Below are 18,834 nucleotides of genomic sequence, written 5' to 3'. Positions count from 1 at the left end.
AGAAGTTGGCAGGGGCAGAGATAGTTAGGACCTACCTAAGTCTGTACTAAGAAGTTTGGTTCTTTTCCTGAGAGTCAAAAGAATTTTTATGTAAGCCAGGAAGCCAGAGGGGCAGAGGTAGGAGGATGGGATTTATGGGTTCACATAACACAAATGCATCATGCCTTGTGGAGAACTGGAACATCCAGAGCCAAAGCCTGGGCTGTCCTCCAAGCCACAGAAGAAGGTGACTGGAAGATGGGAGAACCAGGGGGCTTTTGAAGTGGAGACAAATAGGTGATGGTTGGGCTACAGCAGGTGAGCTTCCAGAATCTCCCATGGTGGTCTTGGAGAAGGTAGAGATGGAGGGGAATGGTCTTGGTTATCCCCCCCTGCACTGTGGCTTTCTCATGGCCTTGCAACATCTCCCTCCCTCCTTCCTCTTCCTCCCCTCCCCCTCCTCTCCTTCCTCCTCCTCCCCCTCTTTCTCCTTTCTCCCTCCTCCTGTCCATTTTCCTATTCTCACTTTCTTTCTCCTCTGATATCGCAGAGATAGATTAATTGGCATGAAGAGCAAACTCAGGCCAGAGGCAGGACCAAGGACCAAGTCCAAAGGCAGGACTGAGGTTGACAGCCAAAGTCAGAAGTTAGCTGAGGCCAAAGGACTCTGAAAACTCTTTTTCCTTTGCATTGCACCCACCTCCCCAGGCCCATGAGGGCAGAGGAAAGGGGAAGAGAAGGGGGCAAGGATGCTTCTGCCCATTTATAAGAAGTCATATTAAACATGTCTACAAGTAAACCCAGTGGATAGTAAAAGACAAATCATTACACCTGGACTTGATCAATTTGACAGCAGTCTAAACATTCACACAGTGAGAACAAAGAAGGATATTCTTTTTTTTTTTTTTTTTTGTCGGTCGTGGGGCCTGAACTCTGGGCCTAGGCGCTGTCCCTCAGCTCTTCAGCTCAAGGCTAGCGCTCTACCACTTGAGCCACAGCGCCACTTCCCGCTTTTTCTGCTTATATGGTGCTGAGGAATCAAACCCAGGGGCTTGTGCATGCAAGGCAAGCACTCTACCACTGAGCCACCTTCCCAGCCCCAAGAAGGAAGGATATTCTTAGGAGACTATTGCAAGGGCTCAATAGCTCTGTGCATAAGAAAGATCATATAAAATGATGCTTATCAAAATGAACTCCAAGAGCTTTTTTTTTGTTGTACTGTTTATGGTCCTCCTCCTCCTTTTCCTCCTCCTCCTTCTTCTTCTCCTTGTCCTTGTCCTTCTTCTGTTTACTCTCTTCTGTCGCTGTTTTTGATGTCTGATCTCTTTGCCTTGTGTATAAGTTTATCTGATTTGGGGAGGGGAAGGGGAAGCACCCACAGTGGGACAAGGGTGAGCCAGCTCAGCAGTGAAACCCACTAGACACGATGTTGGAAATGAACTATACACCTTGGTGGGTGGGGAGGGAAGTATGGAGGGGAAAATCTGGGAGAGAATAGAGAGGGGGTGACACTGAAAAGGAAATGTACTCATTACCTGACTTATATAACCGTAACCTCTCTGCACATCACCTTTACAGTAAAATTTAAGCCAAACAAAACAGGTCCCCTAGAATGGCACCCTTAGTAGCCTCTTGGCACTGGGAAGAGGCTCAGCAGTGACCTGAACAATCCATAACTCCATGGAGCAATGGAAAGCCTGGCCCAGACAGCAGCTAGAGAACCATACTGACAAGGAAGCATTCAGAATAGAGACACCGCCCCCCCCCCCCCCCCCCGCAACTCTGTTAAACAGAGACTGTAAGGACTGCTGTTTCTTCGATTTCTGAGACTTGGGTGGCCTTGCACACCCCTGTGCAGTATTGTAGACTAGCAGGATCTATACTGGAGCTGGGTGACTGAGGGCAGCACATACCATCTGAAACTTTCTAGTCATATTCAGATGAAGTCAAAGGAATCAAGTGGATGGGTAAGTTCCCACCCCCTTCTTTGTGTAAGGGGGGAAGTAGAAGGGGGTTGGTTTCCAAGAGGGCAGCCAAGGAGAAGGCTCTGTAGTCTGGGGGCACTCTGGGGGAATGACTAAGTTCGTTTTCTGCCTAAAAACCTACCAAGACCCAGTACTCCAAGAAAACCCCTTTTTGGAAATACTGGGTTGGAATCTGTTGGGAGGGGGGTTGTTATGTGGGGGAAAGTGAAAATGACAGCTGTCTTTGGGAAAGAGGAAGAGGAAGGGTGGAAAAATCTGTTTGTTGGAAGTCTCCGTCCAGGGAGGTTTTCAGGAAGTGAGAGCGGACAGAGTAGCTTTCCTGCTGGGCTCAGAGATAGGCACCGGAACCCTCGGGCAGGGGTCTTGGAAGAGCCAGTGACACTAACATGGTAAAGATGAAAAGGCAGAAAGCAGACTTCTGGAGGGGGTGTGTGTGTTCCTCTGATTCTGGCCCCTCCTTAGCAGAATGCGGCCTGGGGAGGGGGGCTTGGGACCACCAGTCTGTGCTGGGTGACCCCAAATAGTCTGATCCTATAGCCCATGGGGGCTTGTGCATCCAGAGGACTGGAGAATCCACAAGCACACTGCGCGCACACACACATTCTCTCTCCCTCTCTACCCTCCCATCTCCCTGTCCCCCCTCCCCAATATATCTCCATCTGCACCTGTGAGCTCCCAGGAAATCTGCTCGCTCCTACCTGCAGCCCTCAGTGAAACCCTGCATGCACTGCGCGCTTGAGCGAGAAGCGCAGATGCTGCTCAGGTCTGGAAGCACAAAGAGGGCGCAAAGTTGGCTGAGTAAATCTCAGCGGGGACACGGGAGCCAGGACAGCTTCGCAAACTTCCGACTCCGTGCCCTGATTGGCAGTTGGCCCCAGGGTCCGTTAGAGAACACCCCTCATCCCCACCAAGAGCGCCCCATGCTCAGCCCCCGAGAACCCTCCTGGAAGGATCCCTGTATAGCCGTAGGAGGAATCACCTGTGGCCCAAATGAAATGAATGGGGGGGGTCGCTTTGGGGTGACAACTTCAAATGGAAGCTTTGGCGGGGAGAGACGGGTTGGCTGTTAAGTAGAGGCGTTCTGGCCTCCGACAATCCCCCTCCCTCCCACCCCCCACCCCGGCTTTCGCTCAACAAGGCTTGAGACTTTGCATGCCGCCCAATCTCCTCCAGCCTCCTCCTGGCTGTTCCTCGGGTTCTTTTTCTTTTCCTCCATCCTTCCTTGTTCTTTCGACTCCTCGAGGATGGGCATGGAGCACCCCTCCATCCTGCCTGACTTTTGGGGATGGGTACAGCTTCCGGTTCTGCGTGTCCGAGCCCGTGGTGGCAGTCCCGAGCCAGACGGCATAAAGCCAGGGGCTCCTGACCCTGCTCCCGCGGAGGAAGGAAGCCAGAGTTGGGGGTATGAGAGGCTGGTCCTTGAAGTGGGATCTCTGCACGGCAAGAGCCTCCTTGGGCGGAGGGGGGGGGGAAGGCAACGAGGTGTCTCCTCAGCTTGCAGGGATGAGCTGTTCCCAACTTTGTGGGGGTAGTGGTGGTGGTTGGGGGGGGGAGTAAGAAAAGGGGGCAATGGCTACCCGGGGAGCCAAAACAAAATGGATTTGGGTTGGAGGCGAACCTAGGAACCAACAGATAGAGCTAAGTCAATCCCCAGAAACAAAGACACAGCACAGGGACAAAAGAGATCAAGAGGATCAGGTGAAAGCCCCGAATCCTTCAGACCTGGGGACGGGAGGCAGTGGGGCGCAGGGGTGTTGCAACTTTGGGATGGGGCCACAGGGAGTCTCCAGGGTCTCAAGAGTTCGCACTTTCAAGAGCCAGTCTCGGTCCTCCAGACTCTGTCCTGTGCGCGGTGGAGACACTGTCCTGCCCAAGTCCGAGGGCTGAGCACCCGGGCAGGCACGCTCCAGAACCCGGTGTCTTTTAGGCCTGGAGGGAGGGAGCTGGAGTGAAGCCCCCGTATGTTTGTAGAGGCCGAAGTCACAGTCTAAACAGACCCCGGGTCTGTGGCAGACGCTGGCCGCTACAGCTCCCCCTCGGAGGAGCGGAGCCGCAGTCTGAGAGCATGTGCTGCTCACCTCCGTTCCTGATTCCCACACCGCGGGACCCTTACAGGGCAAGTCTGTGCCCCCCCCTTCCTTTGCCCAACTTCAAACTGGGGCGACAGCGCAGCCTAACTCGCCAAGCTGGCTCCCCAGACAGTCGAATCATTTATGCAGAGAGCATGCCCCTTTAAAAGGCTTAATTCTACCAGTATTAACAGTGACTCACCTACACCTTTTAGTTCATTTTTTTTTTAGTTCAAATACATTCATTTTATTTAAAGTAGGCGACCCGGACCACACCCTACCGCAGCCTCTCCAAAGGCGCAAGAGAAGATTTTCAGAGTAAATTGGAGGAATTTTTTTAAACTTTCTAACAGCTTAAAAAAAAGTCTGGCCACCTTGGCATTGATGGGGCCGATGGGACCCCGAGTCGTGGCATCAGCCCCGCTAAGTCCACAAACACCAAGCCCCAATGCACTCACCCGGGGCACTTTCTCTCTCTGGCCTTTCGTGCGCATCCAAATTGGGAAACAGAAGGCGACGTGGGAGGCGGGTCCGATCTCCCGCTGCAGCGAATTCGCAATGTCTCCGCTCCTCGAGCTGGAGCCGGGGTCTCTGGGAGAAATCCCTTATGACCGCCCACCCTGGCCCAGGACAAGGAGGATGAGTAGACTCGTGCCTGGTGTGCTGGACTCTGGGGATGATTTCTCCCCGACAGCCCTGGGTCCCCCAGCCGCGGAGTTTCCACGTTCAGCAACCAGTTCTCAATCCCATCGCCCAGGACCTTCCCTCTTGGGGAGCAGTCCGAGACGGGCACCCTCACCAAGAGGTGAGGAGCAAGGAAATTTCCGTAGGGGCGACTAGCGTCGCGGGAGTCGCGGCTGAATACCACAATGGAACCAAGAGTACCTGTGCGCGGCTCCAGTGTCACTTATTTTGGTCTAGGTTGCGCGTACCCCCCTCCCCACGTTTTGGGGTTGGCCCCGGCTGAAGGAAAGTAGGGATACCTTGTTGGGGTCCCAGGTGCCTTCCCAAGCCTCCTGGTCAACGGGGTAATGGGTAATGGATAGCGCGCGTCGGTGCGTCTTTTCACACCATGGCCACTTGGGGTCGCACTTTATGCCTGTTTGAGCTTCTCCGCGGCTCGCGGGCGCAGGGCTCGGCTTAATGGTTACAAAACGTTCAAACAAAAACAGGGCCGATTCTCCAGCCGCAGATCCGGAGCACTCACTGTCCGGTGCACGCCTCGGCCGAGGGGCGGGGAGGGGTGTCTTGGAGTGGAGCGCGCAGCTTTCCCTGCGTCTCAGTGGGGGAAAGAGATTCAGATAGAACCTTAGGGCTGTTGTTGTTGTTGTTTGTAAATTGATGGCCAATCCCCCGCGAGCATCTGGGGGGGGGTGGGGAACGGGGAGGCCGGTGGAGGAGTCCTACCTTAAGACTAGCACTCAGTAGCAAAGAATCTTGGGGGGGGGGGCAGGAGAAAGCTCCTGGGGAAGGTTAAGAGTTCGGTCTGGATCCAACTCTTGGAGCCCCAATTTCCGAGCCCCGCTTCCCCCCCCCGCCCTCGCCCCACAGTCAAATAATGGGCAGACCTGCGGAGGTACAGGCTGGCACCGCGCACAGTCCCGCAGCCCGCAGTCTGGAGAGGACTCGGTGAGAGAGAGAGAGGGAGAGGGAGAGGGAGCAAGAACAGTCGCTCACTTGGGCGGGGGCCTCATGGGAACAAAGGGCCCAGGAGAGAGGCGTCAGCCCGGGAGATCACTGGGGAGCCTCCTGGTGGATGTCAGGGGCTGAGGATGGGAGCGCACAGGGTATTGAGAGGGGTGGGTGTACGGGGGAGAGGCCGGGGGAGAAACGGGGACTTGGCCCGGAGGTGGGGTGCGCGCGGAAGGCGAGCTTGTGGGAGCCAGAGCTCGGAGGGTGTGGGGGGTTGGGCCCGGGCTGGCCGTCCCACTGGCTCCAGCCCTCTGCCAGGCCTCGCTGGCTCCGGGGCTGGCTCCGGCCGCCCGTCAGCTGACGCAGGGGGCGGGGGAGCTGTCAGACACGCCCCGCCCAGCTCCACCGGGCCCGCCGGAGCCGCCAGGCTATTGGCCAGTGCGCTGGGCTGCCTGGGGCCCCCCCGCGCCCCAGTGACATCAGGAAGGCGATAAAAGGCTGCGGGCGGCTGCCGACCCAGCACAGCTGCACGGCTGGGCTGCGTGCGCGCGGCTGAGAGCGAGAAGGCATTAGAGCCAAGAGAGCTAGAGCGAGCGAGCGAGCGAGCGAGCAGCAGCAGCCACAGCGGGCGTTCGCCCCCCTGCGCCTTTCCGCCGACCGGCTCCACCGTGCGCCACCGCTCTCTCTTGCTTCTCTCCTCTGCCCTGCCTGGCTTGACCTGACTCGATCTCTGCCCCAGGCCACAGCCCGGAGCTCTGGGTGGGGGGGACCTCGCAGCCAGCCTCGGGACTCTCTCCAGCGCGCCGCCGCCGCTGCTGTCCCCAGACAAAGGCTTGGCCAGCGTCCCCGGGCCCGCTACGCCCTCCGATCTTCCGCCTTGCCCTCCCCGGGGGCTCTCTCTGCTCTTCGCCCCCTCCCTCCCCGCGTGGTGCTTGGCTCGGCTCGGCTCGGTGGCGCTCCGGCCGGCCGAGCAAAGTTTCTCCCCCACCCCACCCCCCCCACCCCCTGCGGCAGCTGCGACGGAGCCTCGCGTTAGCGATGGCCGCGGAGCTGAGCATGGGGCCAGAGCTGCCCACCAGCCCGCTGGCCATGGAGTACGTGAATGACTTCGACCTGCTCAAGTTCGACGTGAAGAAGGAGCCCCTGGGGCGCGCGGAGCGGCCGGGCCGGCCCTGCACGCGCCTGCAGCCAGCTGGCTCCGTGTCATCCACACCGCTCAGCACACCCTGTAGCTCGGTGCCCTCGTCGCCCAGCTTCAGCCCCACAGAACAGAAAACCCATCTCGAGGACCTGTACTGGATGGCGAGCAGCTACCAGCAGATGAACCCCGAAGCGCTCAACCTGACGCCCGAGGACGCGGTGGAGGCGCTCATCGGCTCGCACCCGGTGCCACAGCCTCTGCAGACCTTCGATGGTTTCCGCGGCGCTCACCACCACCACCATCACCACCACCCTCACCCGCACCACGGGTACCCCGGGGCCGCCGGGGTGGCCCACGATGAGCTGGGGCCGCACCCGCACCATCACCACCACCACCAAGCGTCTCCGCCGCCGTCCAGCGCCGCCAGCCCCGCACAACAGCTGCCCACCAGCCACCCCGGGCCCGGGCCGCATGCAGCGGCCGCCGCCACGGCCGCGGGTGGTAACGGTAGCGTGGAGGACCGCTTCTCCGACGACCAGCTCGTGTCCATGTCGGTGCGTGAGCTGAACCGCCACCTGCGGGGCTTCACCAAGGACGAGGTGATCCGCCTGAAGCAGAAGCGGCGGACCCTGAAGAACCGGGGCTACGCCCAGTCGTGCAGGTATAAACGCGTCCAGCAGAAACACCACCTGGAGAACGAGAAGACGCAGCTCATTCAGCAGGTGGAGCAGCTTAAGCAGGAGGTGTCCCGGCTGGCCCGAGAGAGAGACGCCTACAAGGTCAAGTGCGAGAAACTCGCCAACTCCGGCTTCCGAGAGGCGGGCTCCACCAGCGACAGCCCCTCCTCTCCCGAGTTCTTTCTGTGAGTCGTGGCGGGTCCCGGCCTCTCTCCCCCACCCCAACTCCCAACATCCCCACCACCACCTCTCCCCCCCCCCCACCTCTGCCCTGTCCCGGACTCCCTGTCCTCTTGGTGTCCCCAGCCCCGGACTCTCCTGGACCTTGTACCTGCCTTGGCTCCAACTTTGACCTGTTTGACTTAAGGGAGAGGGAGGTAGGACGCTCGGGGCCGCGGGCGACCGACAAGAGCGCGGGGCAGGCAGGGGACCTTGGCTAAGGCGAGAGTCGGGCGCATGCCAGCGCCACTTCCTAGACTCCGGGCAGAGCTAGACCAGGGGGTGGGAGGTTTCCCCCTTCCACCCCCCCCAACCCCCCCCCCCGAGCAACTTTTCTCCAAACTGGATGGCGGCGCGGGCGGCACCGTACCAAGGAGTTTGCCAAGGGCCGCCTGGAGAGACTCCTGGCTTTCTGAACTTTGTGCCCATAGGGCTGCCGTCAGTCGCCCCCCAAGGAAGAGAGCAGAGGAGAGGAGAGGGACCCAGAAGTCCCGGCAGGCACTAAGCAAAGGCTGAGCGAAGGGAGGAAGAACAGACAGTCTGTCCAAGAGTCTGGAAAGAACACTGGCTCTCAGCCCCGGAGACGCGGGTCTCAGGACGTTTGACGCTCGCGCGCAAAATCTCATCCATTTTATTGCCTGCTCGATTATATAGAAAAACAAATACGAAAATCTGCATTAAAATATTAATCCTGCATGCTGGACATGTATGGTAATAATTTCTATTTTGTACCATTTTTCTTGTTTAACTTTAGCATGTTGTTTGTTGATCATGTCATAACCCCCCCCCTTGTTTCTTTGAGCGAGAAGGGATCGCAGTTTTGAAACTCGGGAGGCTGCCAGCCAGGTTTCAATCCTGGCCCGGCTTGTAGATACCCGCCTGCCTCACCAAACCTCATAGAACATGGCAGCAAGCTGAGTGTCTGTTTGGGTTTTATTATTATGGCATTTTTTGTAAGTTTTTTTTTAAAGAACAAAGAAAGGAACGTTCTAGGCATTTAGCATCATGAAACATCTTTGTCTTGGGGTGTTTTCTGAGTATTTTCTTCCCTTCCGTGTTGTCCATGTTCGGTCCTCTTTTTTTCCCCTCCTGCTTTATTTTGTTTTTGATTTTGTGGGTGTTGAGGGAAAGCAAGTTCAAGAGCAATGCAGCTGCACACAGTTCCATACCACGGAGGCCAGAGTTTGTCTTCTCTATCCGCCTTGTCTGATGGTCAGATTGACACTCATAATAAGTAGAGGGAAGGAAAGCAGATCTTTGCTTTATGTTGTAGTAGCCGGCATTATTCCCGGTCCCCCTGCCTCCCACCCCTCTGGAACCCTCCAGGCACCACATTCATCTCAGAGGCTGAGCGATCTTCCTGTGAGAGACAACACTCTCCTTGGGACTGGTCAACAATGATCAGCGCTCACATCACCTCAACTGCCACGCTCAGAATGTACCAGAAAGCCAAACATTGGCCGCAATTCTGCAACTTTCAAGTGCGTTCTGTAGACCAATGCATTATGTGCTTCTTTTCCTGCTTTTGAGATAGCAGGAAGAATTAATTAGTGATATTCTCCCCTTCTCCCCCTCCTCACCATCTAACCCCTTCAGCTATATAGTAGTTATAGGGAAAATCTGGGTGTTTTCTTTCTTATTACATTTTTTTTTCCCCTGCAGGTCAGTAAAAGGATTTAAGTTGCACTGACAAAAAAAAAAGTGTATTTTTTAGTTCCCATTTGAAATTGCTGGCGCTGCTGGCCGGATGCATTTTATTTTTGAGTTTGTATTAGTTGATAAATTAACAGTAATAACAAGATTGTATGAACCGCATGGTGCTTGCAGTTTTAAATATTGTGGATATTTGTCCTGCATCAGAAACGAGCTTTGGTTTTTACAGATTCAACTGTGTTGAAATCAAACTTGCCGCAACAGAAATTGTTTTTATTTCGTGTAAAATAAGGGATCAATTTCAAACCCTGCTTATGATATGAAAATATTAAAACCTAGTCTATTGTAGTTTTAATTCAGACTGGTTTCTGTTTTTGGTTATTAAAAATGGTTTCCTATTTTGCTTATTAAAACCATGGAAATGGTGTTTATTTAGAGGACTCGGAGTTTGCATGACTTTGATTTTTCTTCCTTTGTACCAACTTTGGGGCATATTCCTCTTTGTCAAAGCAAGGCTGGGCAGACCTCACCCTGAGTGTGTGACCTCATGGATGTATGTGAGCCACAACCATGTTCTCTGCTTCTTACTCTGGGTCCAAAGCCTGGGCAAGATTCTGTGAACTGAGCTAGTGCAGATCAGAAAGACCTTGGTGTCCCTGAGCACTTTATCAGCGTTTGAGGCTGAGGATCCAGACTGGCTTGTTAGCCAGCCTGCTGTGATGTAGTGACTGGCAGAGACCCGAAAGCCAGGAGTAGCTGCCCTGATGGATAAACCAGGTCTTTTTGGTGCTCAGGTCCCACTGACCAGCACTCCTGCTGCTTTGCTGCCTGGGTTTCTTTTGAGTCTCTTGGCTTTCTTCTGCTGGGCACTAGATCTTCCCAGGGTTAGAATTCCTGCTCTAGAATGGAGGCCTGTTTCCCCCCACCCCTCCATCCCACCCAAGCTGATAGAAGCAGGTGACACCTAGTACCAAACCTTGCAGTAATTCTTAAGGATATCTTTCAGGGGTAGTATGTCCCAGCGTGTACACGGGTTTCACCTGGGAACTCTCAGCCCAGCTACACCGTGGAACCAGGCTTGCTGAGATTCTACAAATTGGAGGTTGGGGAGTTTGGGGGTCTTTCTGCGGTAGCAGCTTCCACGGTAAGCTGAAGATTCTCTCATCTTGTTATGACCCTAGAGCCTTTCCTTTTCTGGATTCTTAGATGAACAGTTTCCACCTAGGTGGCTCCAAACTCCATTTATGCTCCTCATTATCTCAGTCTGTCACTGAAGGTTGACCTCAGACACCTCTGGGAAGTGGAACCTGGATTTCCAAATTTCAGAAGACATCCCTATCCTTTGGTTAGTTTTCAGTTCCAAAGAGTCTGTGTTTAGTTAAAAAAAATCTTCATAAGCAGCAAGGCTCTCTGGCTGAGAGATCTTCATATGGAATTGCTGGACCTTGGTGGAGAGCTATAGGAGGCCCAAGCCCTGGAATCTCAAACAGGAACCCAATTCCAGTGGTGCCTAGGAGAAAGAAAGAGCCATTAAAGCTCACAACAATGATTAGATTTGGACCTGAATCCCTCCCCCCCAACACACATTACAGGGGACTTCTGAGGGCAGATGGCATTGGTGGCTGGGGTCTAGAACATTACAAGTAAAAGTTACAAGCACTGTTAACAATAGTGCCGTATGAGAGCCTTGGTGTTGTCTAGTAGGAGAGAAGCTTAGGATCCCAGCTCAAAATGAATTCTCAAATGCAGTCAATTTCACCAACTCCAAGTCTGGCAGGGAAGGCACTTTGGAGCCATCTGGGGAGAGAAAGCAACGGGGAGCCCCCGTGGTGGTAGCTTTGCCCGGGTTGTACCCAGATCCTGGAACAGGGGGTGCGGGTGGTTTCCTAATAGCGCTGGCCAAATGATTCTTCACACCGCACCCCCAGTGTGCAGGTGCACCCTTGTAGGTTTAACGAGGCCCTGGTCAGGGCCAGGGTTAGGAGAGCATCTGCGGGAACTCCATAGCGCAGAGACCCAAGGGGCTCGCTGCTGCCGCCGCCGCTGCCGCTCCCTTCGGGAAGGCGATCGGGGATCAGGAGTGACAGGTCTGACTCCTTTGGGGAATCACCGCACAATCACCGGCAACTGCCCACCTCCAGAGTCACCTGGGACCTTGAGAAAAGCCTGGGCTCTGGCACCCTGGGAAGGCTGTATACTCCCAAACACTGACCCCCAAGGACCCGAAAGCGGAACCGATCATCATGCTTCCAGACACAGCAGGGTGGCAAACTGCAGCCCCGGAAGACGACAGCTCCCACACGCAGCCCGGCACCCACTGAAGCTGACGCCCGACCTACCCTTACCTCCTGCGTACCGTGACGCGCCATCTCCCGCACTGCCAGTCCCGACACCGAGCTACCCACTCAGCAGCCCCTGACACAAGCAAGCGGGTGAGAACCCGCAGCGCCTGCCTCTCCTAGAAGATGGCCCGGCTTTCCCAATGGTTGGAGTCGGATTCAGAAGGCAGGCAAGCCCGGGCGTCGGCTCCACCGCAGCAGCTACCGTCCTGACTATCACGGGGATGTCCCGGACCCCAGCGCCCGATGCCTCTCTGGGTGTCCCCTCCCCAGGGCACTCTGCAACCTCCACCCTCCTTCTCGGGACCCTGCACGTCCCCGCAGGGTGGGCGGGGGGGAGGGAGGCTTTCTAGCCAGCACTGGTTCTCTAGACAGGCTGGCGCCAGCATCCAGAGACGCGTGCGGAGACAGACACCGGGACGCGTGCAGGGGACACTGGCTGCTGCCTGGGCCTGGGAATGTGGCTCCACGCGGGCGGCGTGCCTGGCTGTGGAGGCCTTGCTCTGGAGGGCAAAGTCCCCTTCCTGACCGCGCCCCAGCATCTCATCAACCCGCCGAGATGCTGCTGCGCCGCCCTCCGCTGCCTTCTGCCCTGCCAGGTCGACCTGGGGTCCCATTCCAAGGAAGGAGTTCTACCCGCTCCAGCCGAGCGCAGGGGGATCTGAACCCTCCCCTACCTCCTGGTCTCTCCCTCCCTCTTTTCCTTCCTTCCTTCCTTCCTTCCTTCCTTCCTTCCTTCCTTCCTTCCTTCCTTCCTTCCTTCCTTCCTTCCTCCTCTTCCCTTCTTTTCCTTTCCCTCTTTCTCCTCCCTCCCCATCCTTTCCTCCCCTCCATCCCTCCTTCTCTTTTTCCTCTGTCTCTTCCGTCCTCCCCCCCACCTCCTCTCCATCTTCCATTCTTGCTCTCCCTGCTCTTCCCTCCCTGTTTCGTGTTCTCTTTTAGCCTTCCTTCTAAATGTCTTTCATTTCAGGAAAATGTCTCCTTCTGTTTTGATTCCTCTTGTGCTGGCTGGAACCAGTGAGCATCCAGAGCAAGGGGTGGGGACCCTGAAGCAAGCCCTGAGGAAGGGGAGGAGGGAGAGAGGGGTAGGCCTGAAGCCCTTGGAGCCACCACGGAGCTCTGGTGCTGGGTCCCGGCCTCATCTCTGCCGCCACTCTGGTGCTCTGCTTCCGTTCCATCGCCAGTGCCACGGTGGTGCCAAGGAGCAGAGACCTGCTGGCAACCCCAGAACAAAAAAGATCGCTGGGGAAGCTAAATCTGGTCCTGTCACACAGTCAGACTTCTATCTGTCCCTGGTCTCTGGGCTTTCCTGTGGTTACCCTCTTCCTGCCAGAGAGCCTTCACTGCCTACCCCTGTACCCTAACTTGTGCTTGCCCTGGCCTCCACACTTGGCCTTCTCTGAGACCTAGATGGTATTTTCTGCCCTTTTTTCTCCTCTCCCTCCTGAGTAGGGACCCTGGAGAGCCCTGTGTAGACTTTAAATAGAGATTCTCTTGCAGTCTTTCAAATGCATAACCCCATTCTAGGCCCTGTAATCTTCAGAAAGGAAAACCTTGAACTGTAACAGATCCAGCAGCCTGCATGCAGTCTAGCCGGCTGGTTTCAAGTCCCAGAGACAGTTGTGTTTATATTTGTTATGTAAAGAACTGTCTCTCCCCTTACCAAAATAAATGCCCCGGTGGAGCATTCTGTAGGTAATGCATCTGCACCTACCACTGCCCTTTGTGAAGAAGTTCGTCTGGTTAGAAATGCTGCTGTGCTGTGTGCCTGGCCCAGCATTCTGGGAAGACAATCCAGCCTTAGTGGAGGGAAGGTCCTGTGTCCATAGTGCACTGGGCTAGCTGACGGAGCTACCACCACAGCACTGCCAAGGTGGGGGCACTAGCCCCTTTCTGAAGAAAAAGCCAGAAAGCCATCCTTCTCACAGTCTCAGGCTGGGAGCAGGTGTGCAGATCATGAAAGGCCTCGTTCAGAACCTTTCCCCCACAAGCCCTCTCTCCCATCCTAGTCATCCCTTTACGGGTTCTATGTGAGTTTCTGTGCTTTTCTTCATACTTTCCCTCCATTGTCCTACACATGTTCTTTTACATGATGCATTTAGGTAACAAGATCAGAGCTTTCTTCCAAGTTCTCACTTGGAAGAAATTAAATATACAAGTAAAGTTGCTTTCTCCAATACCCCAAAACCCACCTAAATTAATAATAAGGATTTGCTCGAAAGCAGCATTTGGTTCCGTGGCCTCTCAGCATTCTTTGCATGTGAAGTTGCTTTCATGTAATGACAGCAATCATTACAAATTCTGTTTTATTTGTATCAAAAAATGGATGATCTATTGGGGCTAGAAGGGCAGCTACAGAGACAATAGGAGAAGCCTGGAACTTTCTGGAAGAAGCAAACTAGTTACTTATGGCATGAGAAGGGAGATAAGGTCCACGAATCTAATATTTATATTGTTGTGTTTTTCCCCCTTTCTGAAGCCCTAGCATCTTACCAGGACTTGGACTTTTCCTAGTAAATGGACAGGGGTGGACGGCTAGAGTGTGTCCATCTCTGCTTTTGGAATGTGAGATTGGATATTGTCCTGATCTATGACTACATCAGAATCAGGCTGGTGCTTGGCTCACTCCCAAGATTCCTTGTTTCTTCTGTTCTGTCACTTTGGCTGTCTAGACTCTGCCAGTTTACAGGGCCCTAATCCCTACACAGGACTGGCTCTGGGGAGTCACTGGCATGAAGTCAGTTCTGGACAGTCCTGAGGGGGCAGAGCAGGACTTGACCCCTGCCCTACTTTGTGTCCTGGGAGCAGGGGCCTGGTGCACTGTCCCTTTTCACAGACAAGAGCTAGGCATGGTACACAGTTGAAGAGATGTGGCTTAAACCTAGGATTAACATCCTTTGGACATGTCTCTTGGTTCTGAGTATGGGCTGGATCGGCAAACAAATGTGTGTTCATCTTTTGCTCGGGAGGATGTAGAATTTAATAACTCATGTGGAAATTTGTATTTTTCTGACCAAATACCAATCCATGGTTTTTATCTGAAACATGTGAATTGGGGTGAAGTATGTGAGGGTGGGCAGGAAGTCATTCTTTTTAAGTCCTTTCTTGGAGTGAGCATGCTTCATTCTCTTCTGACACAAGACTCCCTGCCCAGGCCAGGACAGAGCTACGGGACCTGGAGATGCGGCAGGGTGATGATGGCAGGGTGTCAGTGAGTGCTCAGTGGATGTTCATTTCACTCTGCAGAGGAGTGTGGGGGGGGACAAGATGGAGGATACTGTTTCCTTGCATGCTGTTTGGCATGAATGAGAGGTCCTCTTCCCCTCCATTGGCTCGCAATTGAATACTTTCCAATCAGTGGTCCAGAATGGGCAAGTGTTCCTAGCAGAAGCAGCCTGCAGGTGAGGCACTCTTGATGGACATATCCACGGTTGAGCAGAAGCTGTTTTGGGGATGATTCAAGCTTTGGATCTGTACATAGATTGCTTTTGTTCCTCAGACAGGCCCAACCAACAAACACACATGTACACATTCATGTTTATATACTACACAGATGCGGGTATGTATGAGTACATGTGTTCCAGCACAGAATCCACGTGTGCTCATTATCTGCATATACATGTGTCACAGGTAACAGCCACAGGCAGGTATCCACATCCACACATGTGCAGCGCCTTTACAGAGATCACACAGTGCTCACAACTCTGTGGACATGCACCCATATCAGAACAATTGATGACATACGTGTACATGAGCTTGCAACACATATAGGAGTCCCTGTACATGTTTACAGGCTCCCATACGCATGTGTATATGTTTGAGTGAACACTGGCCTTCACACCCACTTATACATAAGCACTGTGTAACAAGCAAGATGCGGCACTGGTAGGGTTAATCGACTCTCTAGACTCCCATAAATATTTATACGAAGCACTCAAGCTCTCAAAGTGGGAGACAAAACCTCTCCCCACACGCTCCTGTAAATCACGCCACTGCTGTGTTACCTGTCAGATTCAGGGCTGTGTGGTCCAGGACTAGCTCCGTGATGGAGACACAAAGGTGTTGGAGCCCATGGCATTCTCCAAGGTGCTAAGGTTAATCCTCATGGCTGGCCTTCTTTGCTGAGCAGCAGAAGGAAGTGCTTCAGGGCTGTTGAGGTTGGAAGTGAAGGACTGGATGGAGGAAAGGAGGCATTTTGTGACTGTGAGGGTCAGGAAGTCATCCTGCAGAGATAGTACCTGGGGACTGGGTGGGAAGGGGTGGGGGTGGGCTTGCCAGAATAAGATGGGGTTCTGGTGGAGTCCAGGTTTGGTGCAGTGGTGTGGGGGGGCACCTCCAGCTCCCTTAGACTCTCTCCTTCACCAGTGTTGGTGGCAGGTGCCCACTGGATGGCAGAGTCCACAGCTGCTGTAAGGAGTCTGTTTCCCTCTCATCAGCTAAAACAGCTCGTGCAACCACTGAACAAATATGTGTTGTGGGGGTTTTTCATGTGCCACACATTGTTCTAAGGGGATGACAGTCCAACCCCAAGCAAAGGCAGAAGCCATCCCTGGTCTAATTGTCCTACAGGGCCCATTGATGAGCAGGCAGTTTTAAAGACTCCCGTTTCCTCTGCCTGAACCCTCTTTCCCCAAGCAAATCTGTTGTCAACTGCCTCTCCTCCTTCCTGTCCCTGCTCACATCTCATCTACTCCTGACCATGGATTTTTTTTTTTTTAATCTTTTCCTCCTCCATCTTGGCTCCTGACCTGTGTGATTCCTCTTTACTCCGTCTTTCCATTCCTTTTGTCTTTTTCTTTTTCTCTCCCTTATCTTTTCCCATAGCACTAATTGCCTTAGAATACTGGGATTTTTTATCCATGTGTTTCTTATTTTCCACTTCCGCCTTCTGGTATACAAACTCTGTGAGGTCAGTACCCGATAATAGTCTTGTTTGCAAATGTACCTTAGCAGCACAAATGGTACTTAACATCTAGTAAGACTGAAACAACCTCATAGCTGGTTGAATGAAAATATGCTGAGTAAAATGTACTTAAAGAGGAAAAGGTAAGGTCAATAAGTTTACTATTGAAGTCCTGGCTTCTGTCTGTCTGTCTATCTGTCTGTCTGTCTGTCTGTCTGTCTGTCTATGTATCTATGTATCTATGTATCTATGTATCTATGTATCTATGTATCTATGTATCTATGTATCTATGTATCTATCTATCTATCTATCTATCTATCTATCTATCTATGACATCTATCTATCCTGTTTGGTAGAATACATACTCCTAAAAATGTTTAGAAAATAGGTTTGTGCACTATTCTCTGAAATCTCATACCTTATCAGTGTGGGCTGTGGAACACACTCTGGTGTCTATGAGGATAGAGAGACCAATGGCTCTCTCTCACAGGGGTGATGAGAGAAAGGTCTCTGGGGGATTTGGAGGGCTTACAACTAAGCAGCATCCTGTATATTTTCCCTCCTTCACCTCCCCCAATTTATCCTTCTCCCAGCTCTCACTTCTGGCAAAAAACAAAAAACAAAAAAACCCAACAAAACCAGTCTCCCTTCCCCTCCCAACCTCACTCCCTGGCTTTCTGACCTGAGAAGAAAGTCTCCCAAACTGCCATACTCTTTTTCAAAACCTTACCTCTGATCAAATCACTGCTCAGTTTGCAAATCAACGATGTTGGTCTGCCTTTACCCCAAGGAGAGCAATGCTTCAGATTTCAGTTCTGTCTAAACAGTGCCTTTGGCACTCACTGAGCTCAGCCCCTGGTGACGTGGGGAAGGCAGAAGGGCAGAAGCTAAGCGCAGAGGACCCTGGAGAGATTCTCTGGCCTTCAGATGACTTCTGAAAAGGACCCAGATTTGCCTGCTTGTTGGCCTGTCCACAGTGTCTCCTTCCAGAACACCAGGGTCACCTTGAAGTGTATGCTTTTAAATAGTGGGGTAGTTACATGTCAGGTGGATTGTAGGTACTGTGTGTCTAAAAGTCCTCTTTTTTTTCTGCTTAAGATCTTTGAGAAGGATGACTCTGCTATAGCCCTGTAACCCCCTTCTCCCCCTCCGTTTGCATGAAGAAGCAGAGGATACTAGAACACCATAGTGTCAAAAAGTCCAGCTTTCAAAAAGTAGATGCCTGGAATTATTGATATGTCATGGATTCATTCTGTGAATGAATGGGCCTGAAAATTCCAGGACATATTACTAAAGACAATGGACTTCATGACAATAAATGCATGTAGTAAAGGAGCTTTCAGGATGCTCTACCAGGCCTGTCCTGTTTCTCTCTCTCTCTCTCTCTCAAGATTATGAACCATTCTATGTTTTTATTCTAAAAACTATTTTTTAAATCTTTAAATAGTTGTACTAAGGGGTTGCCATTCAATAAGGCAGTTTATGAACACAGTGCATCTTGATCAATGCACCCCTTTCAACCTTTCCACCCATCCTCTTTGCATTTATGATAGATTAGGACTGTGGATTCAAAGATCTTTATTTGACAGACCCTTCCTACTTGCCTGGTACTGTTTAACCACTAACTTGCAAGACCCTCACAATAACCAGTGGAGGGAGGGAGAGGAGTGGGAGAGGAGGTGTGGAAAGAGAGACCGAGATAGAGAGGCAGAAAGAGAGAAAAAGAGAGAGAGGGGAGAGAAGAGAGATTCACAGAGATGTTAAGCAAGTATCCTAAAGACGTACAGCTTGTACGTGGCAGTACAGTACCAGAATTCAAGTCCAGACAGTCTGAATCTAGAGTCTGTTTTCAACCATCTTTGTTTTTTTTCTTTCTTTCTTTTTCGGAGTCCAGATCGGAGATGTAGGGTAAATGTGTAACTTGCTAAAAGTTGTTTCTGGGATTATCTTCTGTGGGCTCTGATTCTGAGAAGAGTAACCCTCCTCGTAGATCTTCCTCTTAAGCCACATGTGCTCCTTTGGGGAACACTGCTTTTTAATAAATTACTTACCTAATTTATTTTTTCTTCTAAGATATTGGTAACTGGCAGTGCTCTGAAGTCATCTATGGCTCTTCATTGCCCCCAGGACACTTTCCTGATTCGTGTGTGTGTGTGTGTGTGTGTGTGTGTGTGTACGCCTGCCAGTCATGGGGCTTGAACTCAGGGCCTGAATACTTTCCCAGCTTTTTTTTACTC

General features: G+C 52.7%; 1 protein-coding gene across 1 annotated transcript; it reads left to right on the top strand.

Annotated features, from left to right (window-relative positions):
- Positions 1–6,202: 6,202 nt before the first annotated feature.
- Positions 6,203–9,710, top strand: Mafb (MAF bZIP transcription factor B). The gene has a single exon (XM_069989752.1). It carries the CDS (start codon positions 6,704–6,706, stop codon positions 7,670–7,672), a length of 969 nt encoding a protein of 322 aa, XP_069845853.1. The 5' UTR covers positions 6,203–6,703; the 3' UTR covers positions 7,673–9,710.
- Positions 9,711–18,834: the final 9,124 nt, after the last annotated feature.

The sequence above is a fragment of the Dipodomys merriami genome, unplaced genomic scaffold (assembly GCF_024711535.1).
Source record: "Dipodomys merriami isolate MVZ:Mamm:240054 unplaced genomic scaffold, mDipMer1.0.p SCAF_39, whole genome shotgun sequence".
Taxonomy (NCBI): domain Eukaryota; kingdom Metazoa; phylum Chordata; class Mammalia; order Rodentia; family Heteromyidae; genus Dipodomys; species Dipodomys merriami.
Note: the sequence above shows the minus strand (reverse complement) of the source record. Positions and strands in the feature narration are given on the sequence as shown.

Bases quoted from the DNA above. Each gene is read 5' to 3' on its own strand.
- Mafb (XM_069989752.1), top strand. From the start codon at position 6,704: ATGGCCGCGGAGCTGAGCATGGGGCCAGAGCTGCCCACCAGCCCGCTG.